General features: G+C 40.3%; 1 protein-coding gene across 1 annotated transcript in view; it reads left to right on the top strand.

The window, feature by feature from the left end:
* LOC126415503 (phospholipase B1, membrane-associated-like) overlaps positions 1-19,366 on the top strand; it is a 153,444-nt gene that overhangs the window by 97,598 nt on the left and 36,480 nt on the right. The window contains exon 4 of the mRNA XM_050083434.1: positions 6,795-7,025. Within this exon, the coding sequence (XP_049939391.1) occupies positions 6,795-7,025 (231 nt within the window). The remainder of the gene's footprint in view (positions 1-6,794; positions 7,026-19,366) is intronic.

Below are 19,366 nucleotides of genomic sequence, written 5' to 3' on the forward strand. Positions count from 1 at the left end.
GCACTCAGCCTGGAGAGAAAGATGCGGTCTCAGAGATCGAGGACCGCCCCCGACCGCAGCAGCTGGGAGTCTGCAGACCCCAGATCAGCCCAGGCGCCGCTCCCCTACCACCTCCGGTAGCCTCCGCGCCGCCCGCACCAAAGACACCAGAAGAGGAACGGTGGAGGGGGTAACGGCTAGTATATATAGGGCGCCGAGAGGAACAGCACAGCATTCGTCAGGAACCACCTGATAGTGGCAGCGTGTACGTCTGCCGAAATATTGTGGAGAAATTACGACGCTACCCGGTCGAATAGCCGAGAACTGTTCAAATTGGAAATACGCCGGAAACACTTCAGATCGCATAACTTTTCTCCTCCTTGTCACTTTGTTAGTGCATACTTATGCTTTATAGTGAGACATGATATCCTTTTGCTATTTGCACTGGAGCTCTTTAGTTGCCTTACGAAATGGTCAGTCACCACGAATACTGTTCCATGTTCGTGCCTTCTGCTCTCTTCGCACTCTCTGTAAAAAATTACTGATTTATTTTCACTTATAACACCTGCCCCAAACCATCTAGTTTCTTGCAGTGCAGTGAAATCTTTGTATTTCTCCAAAGCTGAAATTACAATTTTGGCAACTCTTGATGTCTATCATTCCATTTCCCGACTCGTAAACCAATCTGTCCAACCTTTCCCGTCTTATAGGGCCCCATCCTTTCCCGAGGCATGTTTGTAAAGTATTTGGTAATGATAATATTCCTGGTCGCTTGCGATGTTAGCGCTGTAGTAGGGTTGCGACTTTTCTGCTCCTGAGCTGGGAGGATTTGTCGTTAGCGTTTTCTCGCTACGCCTCAAGAGCTCCACCTGCCCTATGGAACAGATAAACGCAGGATGAGTAAGAAATGGTAAAAAGGCGAGATGGCTCCTCCTTTGAGATCTATTTTGCCAAGTTGGGCCTACGTTGTGTTATGCGCTGTTGAATAACGTGCACCTATGAAGTCGCATGATGGGGCATTCCATTGTTGTATGAGACAATGTAGCACATTGTTATTTATCATATCTTTCAGCAGAATGTACTTTGTGTTGGGTGTTGAACATTTAAGATGTATTTTTCTGTCATTCTACGAATGGTACCGGCTAGTCTTCCACAGCAGTGTCGATTACAGCTGAGACAAACATTAATATGTAATTTTTTTGAAAAAAAAATAAGAGTCATAAAGTGAGTTCCTTTGCGGTGTACATCCTAAGCTCGCCAGTTCCAGGGGACAGAACAGCTTCGGTGTATGGAGTGGAACAAACATAGAAAGGTAACTGACAATGCCACATATTACTGCACAAAGTGGACCTTACACCCGCCTTCTTAGGAGTGCACTATGCCAGTAAATTGATTTTCCAACTCCTTCTGTTGTAATCGATGTCATTCTACTTAATGACAACTAATTAAAAGCTCTGGTGGCGTAGAAGACTGTTCATTTGATGAGTGCAGTTTATTTATTTAATTTCGTATTCAACTTGATCAGAAAATTACAAACCTGGTTTTTATACATACGGTACTTTTGCCTAATGGTTACATAAGAATGATAATAAATTAAATGTGATAATAATAATAAAATGAAAGTAATAGAGTTAAAAGTGATAACAAAGGTTACTTTGTTGTTAAGTGGTAAGTGGTGCCGTACAGAACGAAGACAGGAATTGTTGTTGTTTTGATAAACGTAACAGCAGCTGTATTTTGAAGCTCGAGATGTTATTTACTTCTCTAACATGGCGAGGAAAATCATTCGAAAGTTAGGTTCCTGCAACTTTATTATTCATACAAGCGAGTTAATGGCGTCCATGGTGTAGGTAAAGAGAATGGCATCGCTAATGGTTACATGGTGTCTGAATAGCGAGATAGTGTGTAACGGGAATGCTGAGAAATGTTAACTGAAAGGTATTCAAAGAAAGCACAATTTTAACGTGAAAAGCAAAAATTCGTTAGTATCTTAGGTACCGTTCTTATATAGAAAAGAAGGAACGGACACAGCTATTTTTAGGTTTTGTACAACGTTATACCGTACTGGTGGTTGTATGTTTCTATAACTTTCGCTACGGTGACAGTGTGAAACGGTTTCCTAGCAGGAAGAGTTTTGCGCCTAGAGGAACTCATTGTGTTTTTTGGTCGTTACTTTAGTCTTGTTACTAACTTTAGAAACATACGAAGGACTGCGCTCTACAGAACGCTATAAAGAGATTATGCCATCGTCTATAGCTTTTGTTGTTGAGGCTGTGTTTCGTGCAGCATTTGTAAATATTTCTCTTCTACACATTTAAGTGCTTTATAATAGATTAAAGCTATTTGGAATATGTTCTTCAGGTACAGAATGAATACTTCAGGTACAGAATTTTATGGTGAGTAAAATGATATATATATTTAGAACTATTTATATAACATGTGGACAGTTAAGCCGTACTTCGTCCATCGTGCAGCATCTTCTCACTTGAAACAGAAGAAGACCTTTTACCATGCAACATGCAGTACTTGCAAATGAGAAGAATTTGTTTAATATCTCTACAATTTTACCTGCCTACAAAAAGGACATTTGTGTTAATTTCCAGTATCTTCTATTTCAAAACTTATAAAACTTGTAAATGGTTTTTGATAATACTTATTTGATTTCATTTAATGACTACTAGTGTTCAGTATAGTAATAGTGTGGCAGAAAACCATTTAATAACTGTATGCACAAATTTTCTAGATTTGAATGCTTTTAAATTCCAATAGAATACTTGTTCCTAGATACAAGACCACGTTGTAACTTTTAACATGTTTCTAGATTTGGAAAACTTTAATCTTTTGGAATGATTTTTGTATTTTCACAAAAAGACTGCAGTACATAAAAAGAAACAGAGTCTGAAAATATATGCAACTTCTTTTAAAGGACAGACTAAAGGTAAAAGTTTGAGAAGTGCACCCGTGTACAACATTACTCCCCTATGCCAAAGTGATAGTATACCGAAACACGTTCAGTTTATAGTTATAACGTGTAGAAAATAAATTTGTTTTTGCGTTCTATACGTTTTTGTATGTTTAATCTTCCTTCATAGTTAGAGAAACTAAAATATGACTTGCACAGACTCATTCTTCATTTCACGAGTGCTAGTACTACGTTTTCCTTTGGGACTGTTAAAGTAAGGGCAATTTTCTAAAGATCTGTAGAACGAAGTGATGATCAGACAGTTAGAAACAAATTTTTTGTGCAAGTGATAATCGCTCGAATAGTGTATATATTCAACAAACTGACGGATTGGAAGTCCTGTAGTGCAGTGTTACCTGGTCACATCTCTTAAATATATGTCAATACAGTCTATAAACTAGCCGTGCGACTTTATAGCTTCATTACGCTGTGCCTAGACATTATCCAACACATAAACCGCCTTCTATAAATATGATAACTATAATTACAACTTTGTGTCGTATCAGAATCAAGCAATTCTTTCCATTTAATGATAATATTTTGGATGCTGTAGCTCTTCTTTTTTTTAAAAGAAAGAAAAAAGAAACAGAAACTGTAGAGGACGTCTGCTTTATGTAAGATACCGTTTCGTAGTTTTGTTATAAACTATACATGTTTCAGCAGTTTATGTGCTATCTTCAGTGAGAATTTTGTTTATTTTCTTTCTGAAAAAAGGCCATTATATGTCAACCACTTGTGTAGAGTACATTAATTTTTGTCTCAAAGTATTTACATCTGAAAAAGAAGCGGTTAGTAGGCGTCAAAATTTTACACTAGCTTACATTTGGTATACAACTGAGAGATATATCACAGAGTTGAGACATTATACAGGATGTAACAGGTGTATGTGCAGATATTTTTATGTGTGGTACCTTAGGAACCGCACACGTCAGCACACTGGTTGTTATTTCCCTGCGTCAAACAGTCTTCACACAGATACGTCATAAACTTTACGACTCGATCGCTTCTGCATGGTCGTAATTACACCAGTAAGTGGACTTCACGTGTTAGTATAGACTAACCATGTGGCGTTCACATCCAAACTTCAAAATCTGACCTACTGCCCGGGGGAAAATAAGCGTTAATGGTTTGCTTTCGTCACATATACTTGGAGGTACTTCCAAACCCAAAAACATAATTGCAGTAGCTATAATTATTAGTATGACTTAAATCCTGGTCTAATGTTGTTCAGTACACTATCCTCAGTCACCAGCAGATATCTGCACTTGCACCTGTTACACCTCACACGAAACTTTTAGTTGCATATGCCAGTAGTTTCGTATCTACCATACATTCTAGAGCTTGTCATCTCCAAAAAATGAAACGTTTTCTAGTTTTCTGTTTATTGTGTGCTGAAATGTCTCTGGTTTATAACAAATCTATCTAACGTGTCTTCCATAAGGTGGGGTGCCTCTCCAGTTTTTCTGTTTCTGTTTGATAGTGAGAACACACGTAGTAAGCTGTGTTGACTCAGTCGACCACGCAGGAATGATGGACTTCATACCAACCAAACAGATGGAAGAAAGTGGTGCCCACCAGCCCGCAAATAGGACATTGTCCATTAACGCTCGGTTTGATTCACTGGCAGGAGTGTCCACCACTCTGTGAAGATTATGGGAGTCCACTTTTGCTTCAACATAATTTGGCTGACATAGTGGAACTGCTAGTGGTTTGGCTGGATGTCAGCCCACCACCCCCACTGACGCTGACACAAGTATACCACAGATATAGAAATTTTTTGAACTGCTGGACCACATCCCTAAGCTGCTGGGAAGGGAGGTGAGCTTACCCTGAATGGATAACTTGCCCTGGCACTTAAACATTTTTATTAATCGATTTTCAGTGTCACTGTTTAGTGTATCATGAAGGTGGATTTTTATAACTGATAGGTTGACTTTCATGCATTATAAGGAACTACGCCTTTGGGGAAAGCCCTCCTCATCCACTCCACGACAATAGCATGCTGACACTTTGTAACAGCGCTGGTGCTCGTACTGTTGCGTGTTCCTCATCCAACGTCATCATCATTATCTTCATGATAACCATCATGAACAGGTGTTCCTACCCTATGGTTTGTCTCCAGGATTCTATGAACACAGCCTGAATAAGTCACAAAGAACAAGAAGAGCAAAACACTGATATTGCTTGTCAGAGTACAAATGTACTTTTCACTGCGAAAATTAAAGACGAGATATATAATGTCGATGGTAATAACTGAAAATGCGGGAGTTATTGCCACACATCTCCCAGTCATGCCATGAAAAGTGGACGTCACATGGCGAGAGGTCAATATGAATATAGACCCCAAAGTGGTGGTCCCAACATGAGGCAGTCGAAGGAACGGGAGGAAACAGTGTTTTTCAATCAGCGAGCAGCCACAGTGCTCTGCGGTGGTTGTGTTCAAGAACATGGCACACAGACAACATTTGGATGACTTCCCAATGGCCAGACTAGAAGGTAAACTGGAAGGTCGAAGTGTGAGGACTGTAGTCCATGAGTATGGTAGTGCCCACAACATTGTTAGACGTGCATGGCGAGCTATCGAAAGGAGAGGAGGTCGTCGACAATAGTCAAGTACAGCTACAGATGATCGGTACATTGTACAACAGGAAGAAGGGTCCCACACCAAATGGGTGTAGCTGCAACCACATTTAACAGATCTGCAAGGGACGCAATCTCAAGTTCTACAGTAGCACAGCGGTTACATTGAGGTGAGCTCTTGTCTGACGACCAGTGCGGTTTGGTCTATTCATGCCTGCACATCGGCGACACTGCTATGTTGCCAGAGTACAGAAACCGGACCAACAAAGATTGAGACGACGTGCTCTTCTCAGATTAGAGCAGATTCAGTCTGGGTAAAGATTCTGGACGTATCGACACATGGTGAATTGTGATAGCGTATAATGCACCCAGGAACATGATCGCTTAGTGGTCCAGGTGTTAAGGTGTGTATAATGCAGCATGGGTGTTCTCCGAATACTAGAATCCTGTACAGTTACTGGTCAACGTTATTATGATACTTTGTTCCTTCCCCAAGTACGTTTTATCAGGGATGCATTCGGCCCTGCCTTCATTTCTATTGATACACATGTGCGATGGCACTCAACAGTGAAGGAGCTCTCTGGGTATTCGGCGAATGGACTGGCCTGCCTGCTGCCCGACTTGAATACCATCGTCCAAGTATGGGATGCATTGTTAAAGATGCACTGCAGCCCACCGACATGTACCAACGACCATCCAGAACCTATCAGCCGTGCTGGCGGAGGAATGGAAAGCCCTAGTACAAGAAATCGTTACCATCTTTGTGGCCAGCATAGATGCTCACTGCAAAATGGTTCAAATGGCTCTGAGCACTATGGGACTTAATACGTGAGGTCATCAGTCCCCTAGAACTTAGAACTACTTAAACCTAACTAACCTAAGGACATCACACACATCCATGCCCGAGGCAGGATTCGAACCTGCGACCGTAGCAATCGCACAGTTCCGGACTGCAGCGCCTAGAACCGCGTGGCCACCTCGGTCGGTTGCTCGTTGCAGATCATGTATTTCCCTCCGTGGTGGTCACACACCCAGATAATAACAACACCCCGACTCTTCTAGTCTCCATGGAGCTATCATAAAGCACGCTGGTTTCTATGTAATTACTGCGTCTTTCCGTTACTATACTGTTGCAGATATTTGTATGTATTGTCCACGTTTCATTGAGCTACGTTACTTGACAGACATCATGAGAAAATTATTTTTTCCTTCAGTTTTGCACACCATTGTAGTTCCGCAAATAGGGTTCTAGAGCAGAACGGGGATGTTGCAGGAGGCGAGGGCAGCTGGCGCCGCTTCCTGACGCTGCCCAACATCCTGAAGGAGTTCAACCCGCGGCTGGTGGGTTTCTCGCTGCACGATGCGCTCTCGCACCAGAAGGCGTCGCAGTTCAACGTGGCCGAGGGCGGCGCCATGAGCCGCGACGTGCCCTTCCAGGCCAGGCTGCTTGTCCGGCGCATGCGCGCGCACCCTGCCGTCGACTTCGACAGGCACTGGAAGGCACGTACACTGGCACTGGCCCACTCCGCAAGCGTCTGTGACTGCACAAGTCGCGCAGCTTCATTACGATACATTAAACGTAGTCTGTGTGTCACGAACATACCCCTTCATTTCACTCCACAAATACACTACTGGCCATTAAAATTGCTACACCAAGAAGAAATGTAGATGATAACGGGTATTCATTGGACAAATATATTATACTAAAACTGACATGTGATTACATTTTCACGCAATTTGGGTGAACAGATCCTGAGAAATCAGTACCCAGAACAACCACCTCTGGCCGTAATAACGGCCTTGATACGCCTGGGCATTGAGTCAAACAGAGCTTGGATGGCGTGTACAGGTACAGCTTTTCTGCCCATGCAGCTTCAACACGATACCACAGTTCATCAAGAGTAGTGACTGGCGTATTGTGACGAGCCAGTTGCTCGGCCAACATTGACTAGACGTTTTCAGTTGGTGAGAGATCTGGAGAATGTGCTGGCCAGGGCAGCAGTCGATAATTTTCTGTATCCAGAAAGGCCCGTACAGGACCTGCAACATGCGATCGTGGATTATCCTGCTGAAATGTAGTGTTTTGCTGGGATCGAATGAAGGGTAGAGCCACGGGTAGTAACACATCTGAAATGTAGCGTCCACTGTTCAAAGTGCCGTCAATGCGAACAAGAGGTGACCGAGACGTGTAACCAATGGTATCCCATACCATTATGATCGCAGGCGCTCCTTTCTGTGATGCAGCGTGAAGGATAACCGCAGCCATGGTCTCCGAGCTGATAGTCCATGCTGCTGCAAACGTCGTCGAACTGTTCGTGCAGATGGTTGTTGTCTTGCAAACGTCCCCATCTGTTGACTCAGGGATCGAGACGTAGCTACACGATCCGTTACAGCCATGCGGAGAAGATACCTGTCATCTCGACTGCTAGTGATGCGAGGCCGTTGGGACCCAGCACGGCGTTCTGTATTACCCTCCTGAACCCACCGATTCCATATTCTGCTAACAGCCATTGGATCTCGACGAATGCGAGCAGCAATGTCGCGATACGATAAACAGCAATCGCGATAGGCTACAATCCGACCTTTATCAAAGTCGGAAACGTGATGGTACGCATTTGTCCTCCTTACACGAGGCATCACAACAACGTTTCACCAGGCATCGCCGGTAAACTGCTGTTTGTGTATGAGAAATCGGTTGGAAACTTTCCTCATGTCATCACGTTGTAGGCGTCGCCACCGGCGCCAACCTTGTGTGAATGCTCTGAGAAGCTAATCATTTGCATATCAAAGCATCTTCTTCCTGTCGGTTAAATTTCTGTAGCACGTCATTTTCGTGGTGTAGCAATTGTAATGATGAGTAGTGTACTTGGCAAGTTACATGATATCCTTTATCAAAACTAGGTAAAACATCAAGCTTTAGACGATTACCACCGTCATATTCGTCAGGAATGGTTACTCCTGACGAAGTTGATTGTGGTAATGGTCGAAAGCTTGAGATTTTACACAGAAGTAAATGGAAATAAGTCCAAGAAATTTTTATACGGTAGTGCCGATGCGGAAAACTTAGTTCTTATAGATGACGTAGACCGTATGTTCTGCACAGTTTTGTTCACAAATGGCAATATCTTTTAAACTTCCACGCTAATTAAGGTCATAGAAGCAATCTCTTTTCCGAATATATTTCTGACCAAAAAGCGAATCTGTTAACTGGAGTCGGAGGTCTTTGTTAATTCTGCGTTTTGATCTCTTGTAGTGATATTTTTCTAGAAACTTCCATCCCATAAAACATATTTTTTTAAAAGTCAAATACCAATTTTACTAGATTTAACTTTAAAAACGCTTCAATATAAAGGAATGTTTTCGTAAAAATTGCATTCCCTGTTTCACCCTATTACAGGATGAATGTCCAAAAAGCAATGAAACGCGCATTTCTGTCATTTATAACTGAGAAGCCAAATACAAATATTCTGAGATTTAGTTTAAAAATAATTATGTAATTAAATATTTCGATAAAAATTTTCGTCTTCTATTTTCCCCCCTTAAGTGATAGAATTTCCAAGACCAATGAAACATGTGGTTTTTGTATTTCTAACCGAGTAGCCGAAAACAAATTTTCTTATATTTATTTGAAAAATGCTTTCATAAAGAAATATTTGCCTACAAATTTTCGTCATCTAATTCACTCTCTTAGAGGTTAAATTTCCGAAAAAAATGAAACAAGTATTTGTTTTAATTTCTAACCGAGAAGTGAAATACCGATTTCCACCATAGTGCTTTAATAATGATTCATTAAAAAAAACTTTCATCCACTATTTTACCCCCTTAGTGTTTCAATTTCCAAAAATGTTGAAGCATAGATTAAAGAAATACATATATTCAAACAGCCTTTCATGCCCTACTTCACTCCCTTAGGATTGTAATATCGATCAGCTCCTTATTTCACGATCCCTACAGTGTAAGATCAACAGCCGCTACAAATTTCAGGTTTCTGTCTTTAAGGTTTGGGCTGGGTGATGATGACTCAGTCAGTCAGGGCTTTTCCTTGTATATGTGTCGTCAGCTAGCAGCTATGCACAACATATTATATTTTGGGATAAATCCGTGTGCTCTGAAACGCCCCTTTCCGTCCGCCCTCGGAGTTTCCGTGGCATCGCGTGAAGTCACATCCCAGGTCGCAGCCAGAATTCATACCCTATTAGCGATGTGCGGCTCGCGCTCCAAACTATGTGGTGTACTTCTCAGCTGGTTTCATCCACTGTGCTTTCCAGTAAGGTGGGATCACCAAGGGAATGACAATAAAATATTACACACCAACGCTGCCACCTCCCGCCTCGACCCTTCCGACGATGTTGTTGTTGTGGTCTTCAGTCCTGACACTGGTTTGATGCAGCTCTCCATGCTACTCTATACTGTGCAAGGTTCTTCATCTCCCGGTACCTACTGCAACCTACATCCTTCTGAGTCCGTTTAGTGTACTCCTCTCTTGGTCTCCCTCTACGATTTTTACCCTCCACGCTGCCGTCCAATTTTAAGTTGATGATCCCTTGATGCCTCAGAACATGTCCTACGAACTGATACCTTCTTCTAGTCAAGTTGTGCCACAAGCTTCTCTTCTCCTCAATCCTATTCAATACCTCCTCATTAGTTATGTGATCTACCCATCTAATCTTCAGCATTCTTCTGTAGCACCACATTTCGAAAGCTTCTATTCTCTATTTCTCTAAACTATTTATCGTCCACGTTTCACTTCCATACGTGGCTACACTCCATACAAATACTTTCAGAAACGACTTCCTGACACTTGAATCTATGCTCGATGTTAACAAATTTCTCTTCTTAAGAAACGCTTTCCTTGCCGTTGCCAGTCTACATTTTATGTCCTCTCTACTTCGATCATCATCAGTTATTTTGCTCCCTAAATAGCAAAACTCCTTTACTGCTTTAAGTGTCTCATTTCCTAATCTAATTCCCTCAGCATCAGCCGAGTTAACTCGACTACATTCCATTATCCTCGTTTTGCCTTTGTTGATATTCATCTTATATCCTGCTTTCAAGACACTGTCCATACCGTTCAACTTCTCTTCCAAGTCCTTTGCTGTCTGTGACAGAATTACAATGTCATCGGCGAACCTCAAAGTTTTCATTTCTTCTCCATGGATTTTAATACCTACTCCGAATTTTTCTTTTGTTTCCTTTACTGCTTGCTCAATATACTGATTGAATAACATCGGGGAGAGGCTACAACCCTGTCTCACTCCTTTCGCAACTACTGCTTCCCTTTCATGCCCCTCGACTCTTATAACTGCCATCTGGTTTCTGTACAAATTGTAAATAGCCTTTCGCTCCCTGTATTTTACCCCTGCCACCTTCAGAATTTGAAAGAGAGTATTCCAGTTAACATTATCAAAAGCTTTCTCTAAGTCTACAAATGCTAGAAATGTAGGTTTGCCTTTTCTTAATCTTTCTTCTAAGATAAGTCGTAAGGTCAGTATTGCCTCACGTGTTCCAACATTTCTACGGAATCCAAACTGATCTTCCCCGAGGTCGGCTTCTACTAGCTTTTCCATTAGTCTGTAAAGAATTCGCGTTAGTATTTTGCTGCCGTGACTTATTAAACTGATAGTTCGGTAATATTCACATCTGTCAACACCTGCTTTCTTTGGGATTGGAATTGTTATATTCTTCTTGAAGTCTGAGGGTATTTCGCCTGTCTCATACATCTTGCTCACCCGGATGTTAGAGTTTTGTCAGGACTGGCTCTCCCAAGGCTGTCAGTAGTTCTAATGGTATGTTGTCTACTCCCGGGGCTTTGTTTCGACTTAGGTCTTTCAGTGCTCTGTCAAACTCTTCACGCAGTATCTTATCTCCCATTTCATCTTCATCTACGTCCTCTTCCATTTCCATAATATCGTTCTCAAGTACATCACCCTTGTATAGACCTTCCATATACTCCTTCCACCTTTCTGCTTTCCCTTCTTTGCTTAGGAGAGGGTTTCCATCTGAGCTCTTGATATTCATACAAGTGGTTCTCTTTTCTCCAAAGGTCTCTTTAATTTTCCTGTAGGCAGTATATATCTTATTCCTAGTGAGATAAGCCTCTACATCCTTACAATTGTCCTCTATCCATCCCTGCTTAGCCATTTTGCACTTCCTGTCGATCTCATTTTTGAGACGTGTGTATTCTTTCTGCCTGCTTCATTTACTGCATTTTTATATTTCCTCCTTTCTTCAGTTAAATTCAATATTTCTTCTGTTACCCAAGGGTTTCTAAGATGTACATGAAACATTTTCACATTTGCGAATATGGACAACCATCAGCTGCATCATGAAAGCTTGTGCCAGACTGAGACTTGAACCCGGATTTCCCGCCTACCGCGAGCGGTCGCATTACCATTCGGTTATCCGAGCACGACTCACGGACAGAAGCAAGATGTCGTCAACCATGTGTCTACAACCTGAACTCGTAAACCCATTATGTATATACCGTACAGGGAAAATAGTTTAACTGAAAGGCGCTTGTCTGGTGTTGGTGGATAAATACGATATTGCAGTGAAACACAATGCAGAAACACACTAGAGCAACGCCACAAATAGCGAACGCAAAAGTTTGTTCGACAAATCGATACTGATTACAGGATATCTTTGCTAAATATTACAAAGACCAGTTCACGTCTTAAAGAAAATCAAACTGCATATATAAATGAAAGTGCAGTTTAACACACAGCTTTCAGCTTTTAGTAGAACTTAAAAAGAATGAGCGGTAAGCCCCAAACATTCAAATCCAAATGGAAAAGTTTTCTTGTCGGAAACCCTTAGTATGTTCATGGGCTCCACATAGTACTTGAGAATTTTACGTGCTCTGTGTTATTTATTCGTATATCCACTCACAATTTTTATTTGTTAATAAATTTTTAAATAATCATTCTGTAACTTATGTACTACTGGCTCGTTCCACGATCTAGCAGCTTTGGCTTACGTGGTCCCAAAGAACCTGAGGAATAGATATGTAAATAAGAATAAAATGCGACATCGGGTTTGTAGTGTTCAAGGACCACCACTCGATGTAGCTTTTAAGACGTGACATTGCTTTAAAATTTCTCACTTGTAAAGTATTAAGTTCGGCAGATTTCAATTTAAATACCGCTTTCCGCCGTGCATAAAATTTATGAAAACAGTCACAATGTACAGAAGGTGAAGGATTTGGTGATTCTGTGGAATAATTTAGATGAGACCGGTTTTGTGTACTTTTAATGGTGAATTACATGATTCAGATTCCTAGACGCTGACAGGCTGTCAGCTGTAAGTGACAGCTGCCAACGTATGAACACTTACGATCACTTTTTAAAATTGTTTCACATTAATGATACGTATAAGAGAGGAAGCCTACTTGCGATAAGGTAATAGTTCTTGTTTTAAAGTAGGACCAAGCATTTATGTACAAATGCGGTTCCTTCATGGCCGAGCCGATAACTACCGTGACAAATATGAAAAACTGTTTTCCCTTCCAAAATAGGCTCAGATTTTCATAATTAAAATTAATATGATTCACACTGTAATCGAGTAGCAAAACCATTGTTTTTCATCATCTTGGGTGTTAATAAACCGCTTTAGCACTATTTAGTCCTTCATTATTAGATTACTGCCGGTTTCGTGGAACTAAAAGCCACGTCTTCAGATGAGCATGTGACTAAAATATGAGTGCTATGTATGTTCACCGAAACCGCTAGTGATCTAATAACAAAACAACTAAATACATCTGAATCGGTTTATTAATGCCGAAGATGACTACTCATAGCTGTGGTTGCCCTACCTAGAAGGATGTCTGCGTTTTTTAAAATGTGGTTTCATGAATAGGTCTCAAAATTAATGTGTTCATGAATGTTAACACTAATCATCTATCATCTTCATCATTTTTCTGCTGTATTAGCAGGTCCTTCGCAATTCCATTTCCTGCGATCCATCGCTTCCTCCTTAATGGCGGTGTATGCGCTGCCGTCCAACACATCATCAATGATCTGAAACCTCTTCCGCCCTCGCCTCCTTTTTCCTTCCACATACCCTTCTAAGGCTGCTACTATAAACCCCTCCTTGATTCTTAATACATGTCCAATATAGTTTCGTTCCCTTCTTTTCACTACATACAGTAATTGTCTTTGCTCTTCCACTCTTCTCAGTACCTCTTCATTTTTCATTGTTCATTCAACTTATTCTTTCCATCCGCCGCCATGTCCACACTTCAGAAGCCTGCAGCCTTGTTCTATCTTTCTGGTTCATTGTTCTCGTTTCAGCACCATACAGGGAGACACTCCACACAAAACATTTCATTAGCCTGTTCTTTAAATCTGTCTCCATATTGTTGCAGAAAATTCTTCTTCTCTTATAAATTGCTATTCTGGTTTTAATTTCTGTGCTGCTCTTCCAATCGGCTTCTATTCTGCTTCCAAGGTGTTTAAAGATTTGCACACATTCTACGACTTCTCTATTCAGCATTATATTTACCTTTTTATTTTCTCCTTATGCCATTACTTTTGTTTTTCGTTGTGTTCATTTTCATTCCATAAATCTTTCCTTTAGCTTCAATGATATCCACTATATCGTAGAATTCCTTTTGACCTGTTGCTATGCGCTAGGAGGACCATGTTATCTGCAAACCTCAAACACTAAATTCTTCTTCCTCCAGTTTTTACCCCTTGTCATCTAATGGGCAGTGGACAATCATATTTTCTACGTATAGATTAAAAATGGTAGGAGACAGACCGCAGCCTTGTTTTACTCCTTTTCCTAGTTCTATCCAGTTGGTAAATTCTCCTCTCACTTTCTTTTATGCTTTTTGCTTAAAATATAATGAGTTTGTAAGTCGTCCGGTTTTTCAGTCTACTCTTTTCCATCATATAGTTGCAAGCTTATCCAAAGCCACTTTATGAAAGGCCTCTTCAAGATCTGTGAACACATTTATAAGTTTCTACCTTTTTCAATCAAGATCTCTCCCAAAATTCACGAGAGTCTTATTGCACCTCTTATGTCTGTATTTACTTTAATGCCAAATATTGTTCTTCAGCCAGCTTCTCTTCCATTACCTTTTTCAGTCTTTTATTAATGGCTCTTAACGTAACATCGGCTGCATGTGGAATGAGTCTAATTGTCCTCAGCTCACTGAATTTCTTGGTTCCATGTTTCATTGGTATTGGAATCATTACTGTTGTTAGAAAATCCTCTGGCTGTTCAAAACTGATATATTTTGTTACATAACCTCAATATTTTTGTTACGCTTTCTTAATTCAAATACTGTAGTATTTCTCCTGGTATTCTATCTCTACTTATAAAGTCCCCATTTCTAATTTCAGCTATTTCACTCTTTACTTATTCCATTACGATTGTTGGCCCTTTCTCGTCATCATTTGTAGTGTTCACGGATTCAAATTCTAGAGTTGTTCGTTCGTTATCTGTGCCATATAGCTCATTTAAATAGTCTCCCCATCTCTGTAGGATGTCCTCACGATCTAATCACGTATGCATATCCTGAGAATTGACTGGTTCCACGTGATTTAGATAAAAGAACTGCTCAAATGATCAATTGAATATATAACTAAAAAGCAGTAACATCGTGAAAACCACATCAGTTTTGCCCAATTTTTGTTTTCATTTATATATATTATACTCTGGAATAATGACGAAGAAACAAACAGACTCGGCTGCAAATGGTTAAGATTTCTCAAAGAAAAAATGTTTGAGCTAACTTAGTTGCCATAATACGCACGTTACAAACAGACCGGACTTCGTAAGAATTAAGCTGCCTCTACATGAGAACTGAACGGTGGCATATGAATGAGGAAGTGGCTTACTGAAATGTGATTGAGAAACGACAACCAATAATTATACAATAATTAGAATGGGAGACGACGAGGAAGAGCGGAGACGCAAGACATGAAAAGGTCAACTCTGATTCGAGAGCAAGTCCACCTCTTCGTGAACAGGTTCCGCATAGATTTGTCAGATTCTGTGATAATGTTCTGTGAGACCGGCGAGTATGTGCTGTGTTGGAAAGTTTCTGACGGTCATGTTTGCTAAAGAGTAACCCTTTTTTTGTTGTACATGTGGCATCTTGCAACGACATCGCTATTGGCTAACCCGATGAGATACAATCGGCCTTATAAGAGGGCACTGTGATTCAAATCCACGCCCGTCAATCTAGATTTAGGGTTTCTGTTGTTTCCCTAAATTACTTAAGACACTTGCTGAGGTTTTTCCACTGATAAAGCACGTGTGATTACGTCTCCCATTCTTTCGTAGTTCCAGAATGTGCTCCCTCTCTAATGACCTCCTTGCTGTTGAACGTTAGACTTAATCTTCCTTCTGCCCAAAATAATCAACACCTCTGGCTTTTTTTTAAAAATAATTTAGTTATAGTGTCTGTACAGTTTCAGTCAATCAACATAATATAGACATATTCACATCAAGTAGCACACAAAAATGTTGTTATTTGGCACATTAAAATGTTTCAGTGTTTTTTCCCATGAATCATCGCAACCAGTAGTGGTTGTCATAATCATCATCATCATCTTTCCTTCTTCTTCGTCTTTTATTTAGGGTCTGGTCGTAACTTTTAGCCTAGACTGCAAGCAAGGGAAAACGTGTCCTGAAAGTTCGTTAGCGATTATAGCATTTCATCTCTATTCCATGGATGACTGTGATGGAGGAATTACCTTGCTGTAAGTTCTTAAACGAAGCGATAGGTATTTAACGAAAGGCAAAACGTATTGTTAAGCTGAATGACCAGCTGTCACTCACTCTGCTTACTATCAGACACATTGTTTGTTTATGATCTGGATGTTAGCGCCCCACATAGCTAGTCCTTGACCCATTGTTGAGTATCACGATGAACATGTTACAACACGTGATCAATTGCATTTACTTGCACCATGTGACGTCGTCTCGCCCACAAATAATGTTCGTGTTGTCCTTCCCAGCCGCTGTGACCGTACACTGCAATAAAACGGACACATACAGAGCAGGACTGAGCATACACACGAGGTAAAGTTACGAGCCTCAGATTAAAAGGAAACTGATGAATTGCTTGAATAAACACAGTTATATACCCATTTGCTCATATTTTAATACATGGTTGCTGTTATTAAAAGTTATTAAGAGCCCTTTGTGCGCAACGTTCGCTGAACTGTCAGCGCTTCGTGTAATTTAGGAAAATGTTTCGGAACACTAGATACTTACTAAGATTCAGACTTTTACTAAACACTGTTATTGCACTTTCCAGTAAATTTACTGTCCATTATAGCATTAATCCCGTTATTTCGGCTCACATAATGACGTGGTTGTCTGCTACAGGTCGTCAGGTGTGTAGTAGCTGACAAACCCAGCAATGTTCAGGTATTAATTTTGCTACTTTTCTCATATAAAACAAATAACCATGTTTTCCATCTATTCATAAAAACTCCTTTGAAATTATGAAACAGTCATACAGAGATATATGCATAATGTGCATATGTATAAATACAGTATCCAAATTAAGCAACATAATGCCTGACAGTTTCCGAACTCTGGGCGGAGCTGCTTCGCGTGCCTACAACGCGATTTTTTAAAGGTCTCTGTGGAAACGCCTCTTCCTGGATCAATGGACAGCTATTGTTTCAGCCTACAGCCGTTCGCGCTTCCATAGTTGAAATCTGTTAGAAGCGCTGCCTTCAGTTGACTCGACTGTAGGGGTGTCTTAGTAGCAAAGAATAAATCTATTAAAAATTCACACATGAAGCGGCATTTTACCACGAATCTCTGTTTATGACGTCATATCTTTTGAATTATGATAATTAGGCTGTTATTACTCCCACAGCAATTGTTGCCTGACACTAAGGGACATGAGTACCAACTTTGGTTTAAATCGGTCATTTAATTTAGGAGGAGATGTGGAATATACAAAGATACATTCATCCTTTTTTTATAATATACTCTGATTAAACTCCACCTGGTAAACATTAGTTAGATAACGCCTCACAGGCACAAACATAAATGAAACACCAATTCCTGTTTCTACGGTTTTAAGTATCAATTGATACAAAACAGACTCAAATAATGACCGTTTAAGCGTTATACGTTGACGGTCTATGTACACGGTTACTTCATAAAGGCACCAGCTACTACTTACTTGACTCGATCCACATACCAAAGCTACTTGCATTGAGACCTATCGGCTCACTGGGGAGGGGTTATCGATACAAGACAACTGCAATATTTAGTAAATGATGTTTTAACAAATAGTATTTTATAGAGCATCAGTAAAGCAGTTCCTATATAATAATGAAAGCTAGCAGTTAGAAACGTATTTCAATTTACATGTCACTACGTGAGCTATAAATCATTAGCATGGTGCAAATATTCTACGCACTTCTCTCGTACGATAAGTCATATCTTAGGCTGCATAATGAAATCATATCTGCACCGTGTACTTTGAACATGGAGCCGTACTGATCAATCACGCGTAGCGGCCACCAACAGTCAACATAGTTCTATTAGTTAATTTCAGACGCTTGTGTCTTGTCTTTTGCCTAGATGTCAGCTTAGAAGCAGGAACATTCTAGAAATGAATGTTGAGCGCATTGCTTGCTAGCTTGCTTTGGCGTAATACAGTGTTACACGATTTTTCAGTTCTGAAGGTGTGTTACTTTGTGTCCAAGGTTAGATTTGTTCTTTGTTTATTGTTCATGGATGAATATTGGTCTTTCATTAAATCATGCTTGTGTATGGTCATGGTTCACGTTATTTTCCCATTCATTTAATAACATCAAGGGGATCTGAGAATATGTGGGATTATTTTGTTATGTTTTTGATAATGCGAGGAATTGTATTCTTAAGTGGTCTCTGCTTAGAGGACATGTGTAACACTCTCATTGAATTTTCATATTTATTCCTTGAAAAAATAACATGAATTTATTTCTATCTTCTCCTTAATTATTTCATCCTAAAGTTATTTATAAAATTTTGTGTTTGTCACGCTAAATTACCACTGTAACGTACCCTTTGAAAAATTATGAAAGACTGTGCAGGTAAACTTCTGCGTTATTTGATTTTCAAACAGCTGAGCAAAAGTCCTTGTAAATAACAGTTTTCTCTTTACTTATTTTGATAATCACTAAACTGACACACAACATTTTTAGCGCAACGCAGTCTGACTTTCAAAAATCCCTACAAAAGAATGGCCCTGACTAACAATAACCTATACAGTTATGAATCACTTACCGCACAAAAATCTTCGTTACTCGAATTACTGTAATACAGCGAGCGCCACTACTGCCAGCTAAATAAAAGATTCTAACTACTGAAGGCACTAACTACGGATAGGCATAGTTAGCAAATGAAAGATTTTGGTAGAGAACAAACAATTTATTTACCTTAATAGTGTTCAAAAGTCATCATGTATATATATCTATCAATTCATGACATCCATCTTTATAAATTTCCTTTTTTTGTCGTACACAAGTGCAACCTCTCTAAACTCTGGCATCTCTCTCTCCACATCCTCCACTGCTGGCGGCTCACCTCCAACAGCCCAACGCTACTCGCTGTTCACATCCAACTGCCCAACACTACACAAGTGAATATTTCAACAGTGTGTCCAACCAGCCACAGACTGCACACAGCGCAGTCAATAATTTTTATACAGCGCGCTACGTGGCGTTACCAACATAAAAACCTAAACAGCCTGCTTACGCCACGAGCACAACTATCAGTTGTCTACGTTCGTAGCTGACGCGAGCTCAATTCACCGAATACGTTCTGCCTTCAGCAAAAAATACTGTCACTATAAACGGCCATTAGCAGACAAAAGTTTCCTTTCTT

Source organism: Schistocerca serialis, chromosome 1 (genome assembly GCF_023864345.2).
Source record: "Schistocerca serialis cubense isolate TAMUIC-IGC-003099 chromosome 1, iqSchSeri2.2, whole genome shotgun sequence".
NCBI classification, from domain to species: Eukaryota; Metazoa; Arthropoda; class Insecta; order Orthoptera; family Acrididae; genus Schistocerca; species Schistocerca serialis.